At 53.9% G+C, this 17,748-nt stretch overlaps 1 protein-coding gene across 10 annotated transcripts in view; it reads left to right on the top strand.

Moving 5' to 3' along the window:
• Window positions 1-17,748, top strand: part of SZT2 (SZT2 subunit of KICSTOR complex) — a 64,070-nt gene that overhangs the window by 32,383 nt on the left and 13,939 nt on the right. For 7 of the 10 annotated variants that reach the window (XR_010124773.1, XM_063657025.1, XM_063657031.1 and 4 more), the window contains 38 exons: window positions 36-150; window positions 366-583; window positions 1,738-1,953; window positions 2,305-2,383; window positions 2,634-2,728; window positions 2,995-3,163; window positions 3,356-3,470; window positions 3,559-3,672; window positions 3,892-4,062; window positions 4,236-4,330; window positions 4,577-4,700; window positions 4,802-4,966; window positions 5,051-5,255; window positions 5,525-5,640; window positions 5,762-6,008; window positions 7,211-7,352; window positions 7,518-7,610; window positions 7,748-7,838; window positions 7,929-8,222; window positions 8,382-8,523; window positions 8,701-8,808; window positions 8,896-8,959; window positions 9,153-9,338; window positions 9,709-9,876; window positions 9,954-10,041; window positions 10,167-10,238; window positions 10,428-10,629; window positions 11,839-11,938; window positions 12,641-12,770; window positions 14,610-14,762; window positions 14,845-14,947; window positions 15,034-15,139; window positions 15,232-15,343; window positions 16,140-16,258; window positions 16,367-16,531; window positions 16,796-16,880; window positions 17,043-17,207; window positions 17,319-17,486. Coding sequence is in view for 9 of the 10 variants with exons in the window: in XM_063657025.1 (XP_063513095.1) it covers window positions 36-150; window positions 366-583; window positions 1,738-1,953; window positions 2,305-2,383; window positions 2,634-2,728; window positions 2,995-3,163; window positions 3,356-3,470; window positions 3,559-3,672; window positions 3,892-4,062; window positions 4,236-4,330; window positions 4,577-4,700; window positions 4,802-4,966; window positions 5,051-5,255; window positions 5,525-5,640; window positions 5,762-6,008; window positions 7,211-7,352; window positions 7,518-7,610; window positions 7,748-7,838; window positions 7,929-8,222; window positions 8,382-8,523; window positions 8,701-8,808; window positions 8,896-8,959; window positions 9,153-9,338; window positions 9,709-9,876; window positions 9,954-10,041; window positions 10,167-10,238; window positions 10,428-10,629; window positions 11,839-11,938; window positions 12,641-12,770; window positions 14,610-14,762; window positions 14,845-14,947; window positions 15,034-15,139; window positions 15,232-15,343; window positions 16,140-16,258; window positions 16,367-16,531; window positions 16,796-16,880; window positions 17,043-17,207; window positions 17,319-17,486 (5,300 nt within the window). In the remaining variant the exon portion in view is untranslated. The remainder of the gene's footprint in view (window positions 1-35; window positions 151-365; window positions 584-1,737; window positions 1,954-2,304; window positions 2,384-2,633; window positions 2,729-2,994; window positions 3,164-3,355; window positions 3,471-3,558; window positions 3,673-3,891; window positions 4,063-4,235; window positions 4,331-4,576; window positions 4,701-4,801; window positions 4,967-5,050; window positions 5,256-5,524; window positions 5,641-5,761; window positions 6,009-7,210; window positions 7,353-7,517; window positions 7,611-7,747; window positions 7,839-7,928; window positions 8,223-8,381; window positions 8,524-8,700; window positions 8,809-8,895; window positions 8,960-9,152; window positions 9,339-9,708; window positions 9,877-9,953; window positions 10,042-10,166; window positions 10,239-10,427; window positions 10,630-11,838; window positions 11,939-12,640; window positions 12,771-14,609; window positions 14,763-14,844; window positions 14,948-15,033; window positions 15,140-15,231; window positions 15,344-16,139; window positions 16,259-16,366; window positions 16,532-16,795; window positions 16,881-17,042; window positions 17,208-17,318; window positions 17,487-17,748) is intronic. The other 3 variants (XM_054491540.2, XM_063657027.1, XM_063657042.1) reach the window with 2 other exon arrangements.

The following is a 17,748-nucleotide window of genomic DNA, read 5'->3' as shown; positions in this document are numbered from 1 at the left end:
CCTTGGGCTGCTCACTGACTCCCATTTCTCCCCAGTGCCCCAGACCAGCCCCCCAATTCCTTCTACATGGTCCGTATCATTTCCAAGGCCCCATGCATGGTTCTTCGCCTGGGTTTTCCCATTGGCACACCAGCACCGGCCCGGCACAAGGTGAGCTGGGCCCTGACTGACTCTGACCAAGGAGCCCTAGGGTGTAGACTAGCTCCCTCTCCCCAAACCCCACAGGGCCAGGTCTAATAGAGGGAGGAGCCCCCAGACCAAGGAAGACCTGGAGAAGAGGGCTGTGTCTCACTTTGTCTGTGAGCCCCTTCTCCCAGACCTGTAGGAGATGGGAGTAAGAGGATGTGTCCGCATTTTCCCCTCAGATTGTGTCAGGCTTGAGGGAAGAGATCCTGCGGCTGCGTTTCCCCCACCGGGTACAAAGCAAGGAGCCAACGCCCAAGGTGAAACGAAAAGGGCTAGGGGGCGCTGGTGGGGGCGGCTCTCCCTCCAAGTCACCCCCCGTGCTGGGGCCACAGCAGGCCCTGTCTGACCGGCCCTGCCTTGTGGTCCTGCATAAGCCACTGGACAAACTGCTTATCAGGTTGGTACAGAGGTGTGGAAGGGCGTGGCTTAGCGGGGTATGAGTGGTACAGAGGTGTGGAGGGCATGACTTAGCCCGGTGTGAGTAGTATAGAGGTGTGGAGGGCATGGCTTAGCGGGGTATGAGTGGTACAAAGGTGTGGAAGGGTGTAGCTTAGCAGGGTGAGGTGTGGAAGGGTGTGGCTTAGCAGGGTATGAGTGGTACAGAGGTGTGGAAGGGTGTGGCTTAGTGGGGTATGAGTGGTACAGAGGTGTGGAAGGGTGTGGCTTAGTGGGGTATGAGTGGTACAGAGGTGTGGAAGGGTGTGGCTTAGTGGGGTATGAGTGGTACAGAGGTGTGGAAGGGTGTGGCTTAGTGGGGTATGAGTGGTACAGAGGTGTGGAAGGGTGTGGCTTAGTGGGGTATGAGTGGTACAGAGGTGTGGAAGGGTGTGGCTTAGTGGGGTATGAGTGGTACAGAGGTGTGGAAGGGTGTGGCTTAGTGGGGTATGAGTGGTACAGAGGTGTGGAAGGGTGTGGCTTAGTGGGGTATGAGTGGTACAGAGGTGTGGAAGGGCATGGCTTAGCCCGGTGTGAGTAGTATAGAGGTGTGGAAGGGTCTGGCCTAGTGGGGTATGAGTGGTATAGAGTTGCAGAAGGGCGTGGCTTAGTGGGGTATGAGTGGTACAGAGGTGTGGAAGGGCATGGCTTAGCGAGGAATGAGTAGGTCAGAGGTGTGGAAGGGTGTGACTTAGGGGGGTATGAGTGATACAGAGGTGTGGAAGGGCGTGGCTTAGTGAGGTATGAGTAAGTCAGAGGTGTGGAAGGGTGTGGCTTAGCAGGGTATCAGTGGTACAGAGATGTGGAAGGGCATGGCTTAGCAGGGTATGAGTGGTACAGAGGTGTAGAAGGGCGTGGCTTAGCCGGGTATGAGTGGTACAGAGGTGTGGAAGGATGTGGCTTAGCTGGGTATGAGTGGTACAGAGGTGTGGAAGGGCGTGGCTTAGCCGGCTATGAGTGGTACAGAGGTGTGGAAGGGCATGGATTAGCGGGATATGAGTAGTACAGAGGTGTGGAAGGGTGTGGCTTAGCGGGGTATGAGTAATACCGAGGTGTGGAAGGGCATGGCTTAGCTGGGGATGAGAGAGATTGCTGGGGAGTTGTCCCATTTCCTAGGTATGAGAAGCTACCCTTGGACTACCGGGCACCCTTCTTGCTGACACTGGAGCCACCAGGTCCACTGCCCTTGGTGTCAGGCCGCTCAGCCTCTTCTAGCCTGGCGTCACTGTCCCGCTACCTCTACCATCAGCGCTGGCTTTGGAGTGTCCCGTCAGGACTGGCCCCTGCGCTGCCTCTCAGCGCCATTGCCCAGCTCCTCTCCATCCTCACTGAGTATGTCATCCAAGCCTGCCAGGTCACTCGGGGCAAGGAGAGAGCAAGTGTAGACTGGGACACTAGCAAAAAGCCTATAGCACACACTTCCCCTCTCTAATTCCCAGTCAGAAGTATAGAGCAGCATCTGCTGCTGCCCTCCCTGTCTCCTCCCATCACCCGATTTGTTTTGTCCTCTCTCATCCTCACTGGACTTGTTATACCCTGAGGGACCGCCAGTCTAAGCAGGACCACCAGCAGACTTGGCTCCTTGAGGACTGCTGGAAGGTGGGTCTATGTGGGGAGAGCTTGTAGTCTCAGTGTCTCTTCTTCCCTTATCCTGGCCTTGCCCCGGCCTTTATGGGGCTTCAGAGTCCGACTTTCTGAAGGATTCCACTTTGCCTGCAGTGGAGAAGGAATCATCAACATGGTTCTGGAGCTTCCAATTCAGGTACGTGCCATCCCCCATGACACCTCCCTACCAAGGTCTGTCATAATCCCAGGGACACTCACCTCTGAGCTGGCTTGGGACTGCTGGAAACTGCCTCACAGGGACCCTGTGGCCAGAGGATGCGCAAAGTCTGAGGCTGCAGTCATAGGACAATGTGGTGAGGGAACTGAAATTCTGAGGGCCAGAGCTGGGCCAGGCCAGATCTCTGCCTTGGCTGGGATTTGCGCAAGATCTCCCATTTTGCCCACAGAATGAACCACCAGGGCAGGCTGCAGCTGAAGAGAAGCACACCTGTGTTGTCCAGTACATCCTCTTCCCCCCACACTCTACCTCCACCAAAGACAGGTGAGACAGGCCATCTGTGAGGGCCGCCTCTGCAGAGTCAGCCTTCTCCCCACCATCCCCTAGAGGTCTGGCTCCCATATCCTGAGATGATCTTGATCCCAAAGTCAGGGAGGGGGTGCTGTGTTTAGATGCTTCATCAGGCAGATGTTGGTCTGGGAAGGCCTTGTGTGACTTGTGGCTGTCCTCTGTGCCTGCCTCCTTCCCTCCATGAGGTTCATTCCCTGCCATGAGGCTGTGCATTGGACTCAGAGCCCTTCCTCCTTTAGCTTCTCGACAGATGATGACAATGATGTGGAAGTAGAGGCCCTGGAGGGAGACTCGGAGCTCAATCTGGTCACTGAGGTGTGGGTGGAGCCACAGTATGGGCGAGTGGGACCTGGCCCTGGAAGCTGGAAGCACCTCCAGGACCTGACGTATTCTGAGATCCCGCAAGCTGTGAGTGTCCTCAGAACAGTACCCACACCTCTCTCACTGGATTGGGGTGCTATCTCTTTTGGAGTACCGCAGCCTGTGGGCTTCCTGGTCCCTCTGAATGGCTGGGACTGTTGAAGCTTCCTGAAGAGCTGGAACCCAGGGTATCCTGGGCCAAGAGGGGTTGACTCCTGACCTCTGATGTTCTTCCTGTAGCTCCACCCACGGGATGCTGCCTGCATAGGCTCCATGCTGAGCTTTGAATACCTGATACAGCTGTGCCAGAGCAAGGAATGGGGTCCTCTGCCCCCAGAGCCGAGGGTCTCTGATGGTGAGTGGGGCAGGCGGCCCACTGGTGGAGCAGGGGAGTGGGTAGGGTAATCTGGGTCTCACTGTGTCCTGTCTTTCCTCCCTCGTAGGATTGGATCAGGGAGGAGACACCTGCGTCCATGAGATCCCTTTCCATTTTGACCTAATGGGATTGCTGCCACAGTGCCAGCAGCTCCAGATGTTCTTCCTCTTGCTTGCCAGAGGTAGGTGAACCTGGTACCTTTTCACCCCACACCTAAAGGGCCAGCAAGCCTGGAAGTATTAGAAAATAACAAACAGATGGGTCAGCAAGTGAGCAGATGAGTGGTGGGGGCAGGAGGAGCCCATATGAGGCTGAGGGAGGGGCCTTGCTGGTCAGGGCTGAGCCGGGGGCACCGGGCAGCAGGAGGCTCTTGGTGCTGAGCAGAGTGTGTGTCGGGCAGAGCCAGAGGGTGTCCCTTTCGCCGAGGGGTCCTGTCCCGCCAACGACATGGTGCTGTGCCTGCTGCACAGCTGCCTGGGGCAGGAGCTGAGTGACCGGGAGATCCCACTGACCCCCGTTGACCAGGCTGCCTTCTTGAATGAGGTGCTGCGGCGGACCTGCCACGTTCCAGGTGAGTTCCCCGCATCCTGACACCAGACCCTGGCCCAGCCCTTTTCCCCCACCCTCACAGGGTGGTTTCTGTCTTTGAGTTTTGGCTTTCCCCTTCCTCCCGCTTTCTTCAACCCAGAGTCCCTCCTCTCTGTTGGCCCTGCCCTCTTTCACCCATCTCTACCCTCATTGTAGGTGCCGAGGGGCTACTGCTGGGGGTTCATGGGATCCCGAAGGAGCAAGCAGTCGGCAGCACCCAGGCCACAGGAGACTCCGCTTTTACTTCCCTGGTCAGCACCGATTCTTCTCCCTGAGCCTTTGTCACACTGACCTCCTTCCAGCACCACATCTTCAGGCCCCAACCTTCTACCGCCCTTGAGACTAAATGGCATCTGCCAATGACACAATGCCGTCATTTTCCATTGTCCTGGATCTTTCAAGCTATACCTAAGATGAGTCAGCTCTAGGGTGGAGGAGGGGAACAGGGGTTGGACATTCCCTTATAGATTTCTCTAATTTCTGTTTTTCTCTTACAGAGTGTAGGTCTTCCTGAAACTCTCAAGCCTCTCATCTCTGCCCAGCCCCCTCAGTGGCGCTGCTATGCAAGGCTTGTGAACCCCCAGCATGTGTTTCTGACTTTTCTCCCAGCTACCTTCTCAGGTGCCAGCTGCTGACCTCCTCACGAACCCCCTCAGATACAAACCCCTGAGCTCCCTCACCGGCCCACCAGGCAGCTCTGATTTATGTCTGATCCTCTTCAGATGTCCAGCGTCTGGCTGCCTGTGGCCTGGAGGGACCCCCTCAAGAGGAGACAAAGCCTAAGTTTGGGGATTGGAGTGGGGCTCCCAGTCTGAAAGATCTAGGAGGAACTGGGGTCAAAGCTACAAAGTCCCAAGTCCCTGTCCTCAGTGTGACCCTGGCTAGTGGTAAGGCTGCCGACTCAAGGTGGGCAGGAGTGGGAGTGGGAAACAGATAGGGGTGGAAGACCACGTGACACCTTTTCTTCACAGACAATGCCCAGAATCAAGGAGAGCTAAGCCCACCCTTCCGTCGAGACTTACAGGCTTACGCTGGGCGTCAGGCTTCCCAGACAGAGAGTGCAGATGGGCCCCGGAGCCGGTGTCCTGTCTACATCTACAGCTGTTCACTGGAAGCGCTGAGGGAACAAATGGTTGGCATGCAGCCCCCTCAGGCGCCCCGAGACCTCATCTTCCGGTGAGTGCCTTCAGTGTTGACCTATGTCCTCGCCGGGCCATGGCTCCCAGCCAAGAAGTAAGTACACACTAATAGGCATGGGCAGGTTAAGTTGCTGCCATATCCTGCTGGCTCCTTGCTTGATTTCCCTCAGCAAACCCTTGAACTTGCTAGGCCATGAATACACTTGATATGTGTCTGTAGATGATCCATTGGAGTGTGGATGGCTAATGAGTCTGAGGTATCACTTAAGGGAGTTGATCAAGTTCCATTTTCCCTCCCCTTCCTAGGACTCAGTTCCTCGACCACCCCTCCCCGTCCTCAGCCTGGATGGAACCCCGGTACAAGGAGGCAGCTAACCACTGTGCCCTGCTGCAGGAGCATGCACAGCGATGCTATGTCCGTGGTGAGCAGGAGGGCCGTGGGAGGGAGGAGTGGGGCCCTGGGGGAGATACAGGGATTACAGGGTGGGGACTGGCGAGGGCATTCCAGAGCTTGAGCCTCATGGCCCCTTCCACTTCCATCAGGGCTATTCCGCAGCTTGCAGCAAGCACAGAGTGTGACCTCCCAGGATTTGCTGACAGCAGTAGATGCCTGTGAGGAGCTACTACAAGAAATAGACATCACCCCATTTCTTCTTGCATTGTGTGGCCACACTTGGGGTTTGCCTCATGCACCCCCAAGTCCTGGGCCTCTCAGCCCTGGGCCCTTCAGCAGCAGCATGGAGGAGGGTGCTGAGCCTCGGGAACGAGCTATCCTAGCTTCTGAATCCAGGTTAGGATTATACTTGAATGATGGATAAGGGGGTACACAGAGCAAGTCCCTATAAACAAGGACCTTCCAGTCCAGGGGAATGACTGTGCAAGGTAGTATCTAAGCACCTGAGAAGCAGTAGTGCTTTGTCGCCCGCTCCCTGACTCCCATGCAGCCTTCCTCCCCGATTTGGCACAGGCAGCAGTCTCCCTCCCAGGCTCTCCCCATCTCCCCTGCTTTGGTGTTGAGTGATGAGCTGAGTCAGGGATAGGGAGTCCCCTGGTGCTAACTGTGAACGTAGAGACTTGTTCTGAGGACATCCACACAATAGTAGGAATCTCCCCAACTAATCTGTGAATTTCATGGGGGCCAAAACTGTATTTTGCTCACTGCTAAGTCCCCAGCTCACCTTAGGGGCTCAACAGGTCCCTGTTGAAGGGAGGAAGGGGAGGAGAGAAGGAGAAAGGCAAGCAGGCAGACAGCTATGGGTCTAGCATCTGCAATGTGTTAGCATTGGGGAAACAGAAGAACCAGAAGGATGGATATGCTGATGACTCCTAGATTGGAACTCCAGTCCGGTTCTCTCTCTGGAGCTCTAGATACTCACTTTTCGTGCCCCCCAAATGAATGCATTTTCTTCCCACTAACCCTTGATTTTTCTTCATTCATGGTGAAAAATATCACCCTCAATCTAGTGATCCAAGTCAGAAAACTGGGAGTTATCGCTACTCTGTTTCATAGAAATCCTCATCCATTAAGAAATATGAAAGTTAAGGCTGGGTGTAGTCACTCACTCCTGTAATCCCAACACTTTGGGAGGCTGAGGCGGGAGGATCACTTGAGCCCAGGAGTTCAAGACCAGCCTGAGCGACCAGGGGAGACCTTGTTTCTACAAAAGAATTTAAAAATTAGCTGGGCGTGGTGGCACATGCCTGTGGTCCCAGCTACTCAGAAGGCAAGTGGTGATGGCGCCACTGCACTCCTACCTCAGCAACAGAGTAAGACTCTGTCCCATAAAAAAAGGAAAGAAAAAAAAAAGGAATATGGAGGTTAGAGCCAAAATGTGTTGGTTGGTTCTGTTTGCCTCTTTCACCACCCATGCCATTACACTAAGTACTCTTCCTGTGGACAAAGGCTTCCTGTGCTGCTCCCCAGTTGGGAGGCAGGCTACTTCAGAGCTTGATGGTTCTTAACACTTCAACATCCTTACCCCAACCATTCAGCATAGAGACCGAGGACCTAAGCGAGCCTGAGTTTCAGAGCACCCGTGTCCCTGGCATTCCAGACCCTGGGCCAGAGATCTCTCTGACAGATGTCTGCCAGCTCAGAGGAGAGGCCCATGGTGCCCTTCATAGCATCATCCAGGTGGGAAGCTTGGGTGAGGGTAGAAGAGGTGTAGAGTCCTGCCTGTGCAGAGGGACAGGATTCTCTCCTGGGTTGGGGGTATGCATGTGTCCTGCTCTAGGGTAGGGAGTAGTATCCTGTTGAGGGGTGGCTGACGTTCTAACCTCCTTCTAAACCCCACAACAGGAGAAGTTCCTAGAGATCAGTCGTCTCCACTTCCGCACAGTGCCTTCCAATCCCCACTACTTCTTCTATTGCCCTCCATCCAGCAGGCGAGAAGTGAGTGGCTCTCTTCCTTACCTCTCTCGTGCCCTCAACCCAGAGACCCACCCAGACCTTCTTGAGTCTTGGTTCCCTGAGGCCTGGATATGGCTCTTGTCTTGCCTTAGATCATGCTGTCTCTTTCTTTTGCCTAGGATGAGGGGCCTCGGGACACAGTGGACAGAAAAATCAGTGACCTGGAGTTTTCAGAGGCTGAGCTTATGGGAGAAGAAGGTGTGTGGGCAAGTGAGTCAAGGTGGGGAAGGCTGCTTCACGCCGAGATTCAAGGGTTCCACTGCCAGCCTCTCTCATTGACCATATGACATGCACTACTAGGAGACACATCTGCCTGCTGTGTGGTCACTGAGAGTGACCCAGAGCTAGAGGTAGAATACCGGGAGAGCCGTGAATCAGACCTGGGGCCTGCTGGGCTAGACTCTGCCTCGCTGTCAGACGTAGACACTGTGAATCCTGACGAAGACTCCTTCAGTATCTTGGGGGGTGACTCACCCACTGGGCCTGAGAGCTTCCTTCATGACCTGCCACCGCTCTTCCTGCACCTCACGTGCTCCGTGCGGCTACGTGGGCAGCACAGCTCAGTACCTGTGTGCAGCCTGCCTACCTGCCTGGGTGAGTTTGAGGCAGCCCAAGGGAAAGCCAAAGGTCCTGGAACAGCTTGCCTAAGTGGGAGTGGAGGGGAGCCTAGGGGTTATGTCTTTTAACACATAGAACTTGGAATCTGTGCTTGTCTTAGAGCCCTCAGCAACCGCTAACTTTCCCCCCTCCCAGGCCAGGTGCTTTCCAGTCTGGAGGGCCCCCCAGTTGGAGGCCGAGTTCCCTTGAGGGACCTCAGTGTGACTCTGGATGTCTTCATGCTGACTTTGCCCCTGGAAGTGGAGCTCCCCACGGCCTCAGACCCTCAGCACCACCGGTGTGGCAGCAAGTTTGGTGGGGGGTTTGGGACCTTGTTAGGGTAGGGGGACCACTAAGGGAATCTAGAGCACTTGGGGACTAAGGAGACCTTGAGGAGTCCAAGAAAGGAGTAAGGAGGAGGCCCTGGAAGGATAGTAACTCCTGACCTTTGCACTTTTGTTCCCACCCTGTTCAGGTCAACATCTGAAAGCAGTGCTTCATTCCCACGATCCCCAGGACAGCCATCATCTTTAAGGTCAGATGATGGCCTCGGGCCCCCACTGCCACCCCCAGAAGAAGAGAGGTACTTCCTTATCTCCCTCTCAGAGTTCATTACTGCTTTTCAATTTCATTTTCTGGAAACCAATATCTAAACCTTTCTTCCAATTAGGCACCCAGGACTATCCAATTTGGCCACACCCCACAGACTGGCTATTGAGACCACCATGAATGAGGTGAGCCCCCCCTCCCCCAACACTGTAACTGATTCCCTTTCCATCGTATGAGTGAGATAAGGTACCCCCTTTGTTCTGGGATAGAAGTGAGGCCTCTCTCAGTCTGTGAGGCAAAGTGTCTTCTAGTCCGGGAGTAAGGGGATGCCCAAGGAAGCAAGGGAGGTGCCCTTTGTCACTTGCTGTCTAACTGTAGATCCGCTGGTTGTTGGAAGATGAGATGGTGGGGGCACTCCGAAGAGGGGGCATCCCACAGAGCCCTGCCCTGCACCGCGCAGCTGCCCATATCCATAGCTCTCCTGGACGCTCCACCTGCCTTCGCCAAACTCTGCCACTGAGTTTTGTATTTGGGCCAGAGCGTTCCCTCACACAATTCAAGGAGGTAGGTTGCCCTCCGAACACTGCAGGGTCACCTTGGGGCCCATCCTTCCCTGGGTCCCAGGCACAGGACTGGAAGGCCCTCTGTTAGTTCGAGCTCATAGAGTTATCCCTCCTGTCTCCCTACTCACCATATCGTCTGCCCTGACACCTGTGCTTGGCAGCCCAACTCAGTGGAAAGAAACCCAGCTCCCACCCTGGTCACTGCTCCTGTTGAACCTTAGGCAAGTCACTGAATCTTTTCTTACCTCAGCAGTGGGGATGCCAGCATCTGCTTTACCAGGTAGTTAGGAGCGTCTCATGAGGAAGTGTAGTTCACCATGTGTAGGGAGGGCTGCCCTGCCTAAACTGTGATCTTGGCTCCTGCTCTCTAGGAGTTCCGCCGCTTCCATCTCCCTGGCCATGTTCTTCTTGAAGACCCTGACAGTGGCTTCTTCTTTGTGGCAGCTGGCCAACAGCCAGGTGGGTCCCATGGGGAGCCTTCTTCAGCGGCCTGGGCTTGGCACACTCATGAGGACAGGGCTGAAGGCATCGAAGGGGAGGTGAGTCTCACCTGGGAATGGAGGGAGGTGCTGGGTGTGTGGGGCCTATACCTCAGTCCTGACTTCCTATTCCTTAGACCCTGACAGCCAGCCCCCAAGCACCTGGGTCCCCAGAGGATTCGGAGGGTGTCCCCCTCATCAGCCTGCCCAGCATGCCACAGGGAGGTAAGAGAGGACTTGGGCAGCAAAGTCTGGAGGCCAGGACCAGATCCCTGACCATGCTTCCATTTTTGGAGGGAGGCCCTCGACAGGATTGAGAGAGGCTCCAGGCATTTTCCTTCTCTATCCAGGGAGTCAGCCTGGGCCCAGCCGGGGACTAAGTCTCATGTCCAGTCAGGGCAGTGTGGACTCAGACCACCTAGGTAAGCTGGGGGGATGGGGTGAAGGACTCTGAGCTGATGGGAGGTGGGCTTAGGGCTGTACCGGGAAAGGTCTAGGCAGGAGGCTTCAGAAAGGACTAATCTGAAGTGCATCAAGCCAGATGCACCTGGAGGATCAGATGAGTCAGGCCCAGCTTCGGATGGGATTGACCTTCAGTGCATCTGACACAGGTTATGATGGTGGCAGCAGTGGCTCAGACAGTGAGGGTCCCAATGACACCCTTGGTGAGAAGGCCCCCTTCACATTGCGGACTCCACCTGGGCCAGCACCTCCACAGCCTTCACTCTCAGGCCTCCCTGGGCCCTGCCTGCCTGACTTCTGGCTCATTGTCCGGGTCCTGCAGGACCGTGTGGAAGTGTATGCACATGCACGGTAAGTAGAAGCCAGGGCCTGCACCCTCATGCTCCTGTTAACCTCTTCTCTCTGCTCCCACAGTACCTCTCTCTCCAGTGTTGTTAGAGGTAAGACTTGGGACTGAGAGCTTGGGTAGAGATCCAACTTGTATTCTTAGGTTGGTGGCTCCCGATCACTTCCCACATCTTACAACTAAGCACATCACATTCAACTGTCTTATAGACGAGAGTCGAAAAGCTGATGGGGATTTTGGCTTCTAGCTGAGCATTAACAACATCTAAGGATCAGAGCAGCTTTAGAAGTTCATGTATAAAAATAAAGCATAATAAGGCTGGGCATGGTAGCTCCTGCCCGTAATTGCAGCACTTTGGGAGGCCGAGGCAGGCGGATCACTTGAGGTCAGGAGTTCGAGACCAGCCTGGCCAACATGGTGAAACCCCGTCTCCATTAAAAATACAAAAATTAGTTGGGTGTGGTGGCAGGCGCCTGTAGTCCCAGCTAATTGGGAGGCTGAGGCAGAAGAATCTTGAACCTGGGAGGTGGAGGTTGCAGTGAGTGAGATTGTGCCACTGCACTCCAGCTGGGGCGACAGAGCGAGACACTGTCTCAAAAAATAATAATAATAATAAGGCATAATAGCTAGTATTAAGTGCATACTATGTGGTAGGCACTGTTCTGGTGCTTAGATGAATCCACTCATTTATCTACATAACCCTATGGCGTATTAATATCCTTATCATATGGGTGAAGAAACTGAAGCACAGGTCAGTTAAATACTTGCCCAAGGCCATAGTAAGTGACAGAGCCAGGATTCCTGCATAGGCATCGGTTCACTACTGCTCTCATCTCAGGGGTGGGTGGCATGTGCAGGGTAAGGTGGGGCTGAGAAGAAAGGAAGACCACCATTCTGAAGAAGACTTGAGAAGAAAGAAGAGGTGCACAGCATAAAGGAGCCTCAGTGTGGTGCCCGTATGGGAGCTGGTGAAGCAAGTGTGGAGCCTCAGCATCCAGAACTGCTCTTGAGAATTCCATCTCTTCCATTTCCCACCAGGTTTACCTCTGTCCAAGCCTGCTCCCTTTTCATGGTTTCTCTTGGCCCCACCTCCATGACTTTCTCTCCCCTTCGTGATACGTATAACTGCAGTTATGTCATATCATATACATATCATGCCATTACATATAACTCCTCCCCACTGCAGTTCTGGTCAGATTATCCTTCCTTCCCAGGAGCCTGATTCGGGAGGATGGGGGGCCGGGCACTGAGTGTCGCCACCTACAGCAGCTCCTGGTGAGGCGAGTTGGGGAGATCTGCAGGGAGGTCAACCAGGTAAGGGGCAGGACTCTCCAGGCCCGGAGACACAGAGCAGATGAGAACCAAATTTCTAAGAATTTGATTTTCAGAGGCTATTGGTCCATTTCAGTTATGGAAAGTCTTTGACTCCCCGAGTTAGTAGGATGCTGTTTCTCCCCCAGCTCCCTACAGCCTTGGGAGTGCTCCACAACCCACCCCCAGTAACAGTGGGTTACTCTGTCATACCATCCCAGTAACCATGAGATACTCCCTCTCATTGCACTGTGCTAGCATTAATGATATACTAGTGACCCAGACAGAGGGACGCTGTAACTCTGTGGAGCTTGTGTAGAATGGGGGACAGTTGAACAACTGAATTGCACAACTTATTTCAATTACAATTGTGAAGAATCCTAAAAGGAACAGTAGAAGCTGCTATGAAAGCATGTAACAGGGATCTGACCATCTGAAGTATCAGGGAAAGCTTAGAGGAAGTGATTTTTAAGCTGAGACTCGACGGATGGTGAACAGATTCTGGCACCAAAGGGGCAAGTGTTCCTGACTGAGAATCACTCTCACATGCCTGAGCTTTGACCTCTCTGTGATGACTGATACTCTTGTTGACCTCCAATCCCCAGTGATAGTGGTCATTCTCTCTGGCATTTGATCACCCCTGACCACCACCACCCACTTAGGAGGAGATATTTCAGTTCCCTGACCTCGTGCTCCTTCTCCCAGCGACTGCTTCTTCAAGACCTTCATGACAGCCACGTGTGTAACTCTCTTCTGGTGGCCGAGAGTGAAGAAGATCTGTGGCGCAGCGAGACTCCCTTCCACTCCCGTCAGCGGGCACCACTGTCCAGTGATGGTGAGATCCCACCCAGGAGCCTCCCTCACAAGGCAGTGCTGCCACCCTTTCTTTTATGGAATACTCTGGTGAAAGCTGAGGGCAGAGTCCTCATTACTTGGTCATCAGTGCCAAGTACTAGAGAGAGAGCAAGGAGGATAGGACAGGAAAGGATCACTGGACTTGGCTGCTGCTGCGAGTTCATCAGTGATTTTCATGGAAGTAATCTCAGTAGAGAGATGGGAATAGAAAGCAGATGAAATGAAAAGTGAAAGAGGGTGACAGGTGGGGAAGAGAATAACTACTCTTACAAGTAGCTTGGCAGTGAAGAGACAGAGAAAATAGATACGGCAGTAACTAAAGGAAGATGGGGGCAAGGAAGGAGCTTTAAAATAAAGTAGAGACTTGAGCATGTTTATATTCTATAGGGAAAGAGCCAGGGGAGGGGGAGAGTTTGAAGAATACAGAAGAGGAGAGATCCCTGAAGGGGCACCAGGCTATGATCTGTCTTCCTAAGAGCCTGCTTCTGCCTGGCCCTGTCTTGTTACCCAGAATGACCGTCTTTCCCTGGCAGGGAAATAGACAGGAATGAGGAGTCTGGGGGAGTGAGGACAAGCAGGCCAGTTCCCAAGTAAGAGAAATCCAGAGGGAAGGCACCTGAAGGCCAGTAGAATTGCCTTCTGATTGGCTGTTCCTCCAGACAGGCAGCCACAGGACTGCTTTGGGATTTCTAGTCATGGTAAGGGAACATGATAATCCACTCAAGATGGTAACTGAAGTCTTGACACTTCCCCCTTCTCTTACTCCTGATGACCTCTCACCCAAACGGATAGAGGAAGAGCTGAACCATAACATTCCTTTGCAGTTCTCCTCTGGTTTGAAAGTAAAATCAGACCACTCCTTATTTTTAACATTCTCAGCAAGTCTGTAGACAAACGTTTCTGACATCTCCAGGAGAATGCATCTCTCAGCACATCCTGGGATCTCCTCCATATCGAAGCAGAGTCCCCATAATTAGTGGACTCCCATGGTTTCAAAGGCATCTTATGCAAATTGAAGATGAGCTAGGACAGGTGAACACTTTTACTTCAAAATGACTTCCGGCAGCCTGAGATGTAAGACCAGTCAGAACCCAGACACAGCCCTTCCTCATTTTAGTCTCTCCAGAATTTTTCCCTGAAACCCTTAGCAACCAGCATTCCATTCCAGAGCCTCTGCCTCTACACAGAAACTGCAGCCTCCTGGGTAGCCTGTGTGCTGTTCACACTTGACAGCAGCTTCTCTGAGAAAACTGCCACTTTGATTCACCGGAAGGCTCCCTGGAAACCTGAAAAGGGTCGAAGGAGGCATTGTACTGTGGCCGTGGGCTCCTGTGTACTGCCACACTACCCTTTGGGTTTATTGGCGTTTCTGTCTTCCAAAGCCCAGGACACAGTTTATCCCTCCTCTGCAGCTGGTGTGCATAAGCAGCCATACCCTTTTGGTTTTAATGAGGTTACTGTTGCAACTCCCTGGAGGACATAGTGTTAGAGTGCTACTGACATATATTATGACAGGGTCAGAATCTCTTGGCATGATCTTGAGGATTTCCTCATGCTTTGCCTGCCTTGATACCTCTCATTAGCTCCTTCTCTAAGTCTCCTTGAGATAGTTCTGGAAGCCTTTGTGCTATGACCTGTGTTCCTAAGGGCATGCATCTGCCTGGCCCTGTCGTGTTACCCAGAATGATCATCATTTCTCTGCAGTAGTCAGGGACGAGTCTGGAGGAGTGAGGACAAGTAGGCCAGTTCCCAGGTGAGAAGTCTGTGGAGGGCAGAGGGCAGTGTGTCCCATTTCTAATCCCTGCTCCCCCTCACCCAGATTATGCTGCTGATGAGAGCTGTGCGCCCCGAGGGTACCTGGCAGCCACAATGCAGTTTGTCCCTGGCCATTTCTCCTGTGACGTTGTGTGGGGAACTGTGATCCGAGTCCATTCACGCCTCAAAATGGGGCCCAGCATGGGGGTCTCTCGGGGTATGTGATTGGCATGAGAGGGCAGGTGAGCATTGGAAGGATCTGGAAAAGGCAGCTTCCTGAGCCCATGTTATTCCCCCAGCCATCCAGGCCCTGCGCTCTGTGCTCAATGCCTTCTCTGTGGTGAACCGGAAAAACATGTTTGTTTACCAGGAGCGAGCAACGAAGGCTGTGTACTATCTTCGGTATGTGGCCCTTGGAAGGTGGGTAGGACATGAATTAAGAATGGCATGGGAGGAGGCATGTCCAAAGACATGCTGCTCTTTCCCAGGCTCCTAGAGACATCCTGCAGTGACCGGCCATGGAAAGGGGATGCGCTGCCCCCTTCCCTCGCTCTGTCCCGAAGCCAAGAGCCCATCTACTCTGAGGAAGCCTCGGCATGTATCACTCCCACTCTCTGATGCCCCTGTGTGTGCCCCTTGCACTTTGCTCTCTGGAGCTGGGGCCCTGACCACAGTTTTCCCTGTAGGGTCCTCGTTCTCCCTTAGACATGGCCTCTAGCCGCAGTTCAGATGCTGCTCGTCCTGTGGGCCAAGTGGACAGACATATCCAGCTGCTGGTCCATGGTGTTGGGCAGGCAGGTAAGGTCTGAGGAGGGGGTAGGGGAGTGGCCACATGAGGCTCCAGAACCCTCTGGGACTTCTCTTAGAAACTTGCAAGCATTACACTAGAAGTTATGTAACAGTCTCAGCCCAAGACCTGGCACATGTTAAGTGAGCCATAAATATTAGCTGGAAGCTGAAGACCCTCTGGGACTTCTCTTAGAACCTCCTATTACTCTGCCCTGGGCCCCTCCTCTAGTTCCTGCTGTGCTCGGGGCTTTCCTCTAGCAGGAGCTGCATGGGAAGGGACTGGCTTCTGCCATGTTCAGGGTTAGGACTGCAGTTGATTGAGGCACAGCTTGGGGAAGGGGAGCTGGGGTGGCTGGAGAACTGGTGGTGCCACCGGCCTGATACCAGACTGGGTTCGGGGTGAAGAGGATGGTTATTCGGGATATATTTTGCCCAAGGTGTCCAGTAGGCAACCGGATTTTCCAGCTAATATTTATAGCTCAATTAACATGTGCTGGTCTTGGGCCGAGACTGTTAAATAACTTCTAGTGTAATTCTTATAACAAACCTATGAGGGCGATGCTATTATAATTCTCATTTTATGGATGAAGGCACAGAGGTTTTGAGAGTAAAACTCCAGTGTCCACAGTCACATAGTGAGTAGTTTGGCAGAATTGGAACCTAGTGCTGGCTACCTCCAGAGCCAGCACTCCTAACACTGCCTCTAGTATACAGGGGATTGTTTGAGTTTGGCATGTTAGGGCTGCTATGGGGGTAGCTGGATCCTCTACCTGTGTCCCCACCTTCCCACCATGGCTGTGTCAAGGTCCTGAGATCACGGATGAGCTCGTGCGAGTTCTGTGTCGGCGCCTGGATGAGGCCACGCTGGACGTCATCACAGTTATGCTTGTTCGGAACTGCAAGCTGACACCAGCTGATGTGGAGGTCAGCTCCCCTCCAGGCACCAGCATCCTTCCCAGACTCAGCCACAGGTGCCGGGACAGTCTCGGCTGGAACTTCTGCATTCAGCTCTGCCCTCTTCCCACTCTGCAGTTCATCCAGCCCCCTGGAAGTCTCCCCTCAGAGGTGCTGCATCTGGCCCTACCCACCTCCTGCAGGCCCTGGCTTCCAGCCCTGGCGTGGTACCTACGGCAGAACTTGCTCATCTTCCTGCACTCTCCCAAGTACACAGATAGCAACAGCCGGAACCACTTCCAAGTGAGATTGCACTCATCTCTCTCCACACTCATGTGCACCTCTGCCCCCTGCCCCACGCACTTACTCTTTCCTACTGATACCCCTATATGTACCTTTGCCCATGGACCTGGGTACACCCATGCCCCCCTGGGGACCATTATCACCTGCCTGTGTCTTCTCGTGCTCCCATGTCTACCTGCACCACGTTCCCCGCTGTGGGCACCCATCCCTGAGGGTTTTGTCCATTTGCTTGGTCTTAGTGCTCTGTGGCTGTTCTTTCCCCAGCATCCACTCCCACCACAGGGTGGCCTCCCTGACTTGGACATCTACTTGTATAACAAGCCTGGTGGACAGGGCACTGGGGGCAAAGGTACGGTGCAGGGCACGGGCCTGTGGCACCACCAGGTGAGGGAAAGCCTTTTGTCATCCTATTGCTGAGAGGACCTTTCCCAGGCTTGCAGCTGAGTGGAGGGTCTTGGGAGGGGTGGTCTGCAAGTCCCAGAGCTGAGCCTTCCTATGGATTTCTACCCAGGGGTTGCCTGCATCACTCTAGCCTTTGTGGATGAAGGAGGGGCCCCCTTGTCACTGGCGTTGTGGCCCCCCTCCTCTCCGGGGCCCCCAGACCCACTGCGAGAGGAGGAATTTGAGCAACTGACCCAGGTCATCCGCTGCCCGGTGGTTCTGGACAGTTCTTCAGGTGGGACAGCTTGGTCAGAGGATGAGGTGTTCAGTTATTGCTGTGGGAGGTAAGGGTGGTGAGTAGAGTGAGATCTAGGGACACCCTCAAGTGTCCCTGTTCTCCTTCCAGCTCAGAATGGGGCCCCACGGCTTCGACTGGATGTGTGGGAAAAGGGGAACATTAGTATTGTGCAGCTGGAGGAGAAACTCCGAGGAGCAGCTCGCCAGGCCCTGGCCGATGCCATCATCGAGCTTCAGCTGCTGCCAGCTTCACTATGTACAGAGGACACACCCACAGGTATGCAAGTCAAGAGGCCCCTGGGGTCCAGAGAATGTCACAGATCCAAGCAGGACAGTGTGGCAGGTGAGGGTGCAAAGGTGGGGTTTAGGGGAAGCATGACAGAGAACTACTACATCAGAACCACTTATTCACAGTTGTCCGTGAGCTTGTCTGGGCATCATCCAGGTGCTACGCTGGCAGCAGTGAACGGATGCAGCTGCTCACCCACTTAGAGAGGGCTATTGCATCAGAGGCTCACTTCACACAAACACATGCAGCA

The sequence above is a fragment of the Pongo pygmaeus genome, chromosome 1 (genome assembly GCF_028885625.2).
Source record: "Pongo pygmaeus isolate AG05252 chromosome 1, NHGRI_mPonPyg2-v2.0_pri, whole genome shotgun sequence".
Classification (NCBI taxonomy): Eukaryota; Metazoa; Chordata; class Mammalia; order Primates; family Hominidae; genus Pongo; species Pongo pygmaeus.
This window is presented reverse-complemented; position numbering and strand designations above follow the sequence as displayed.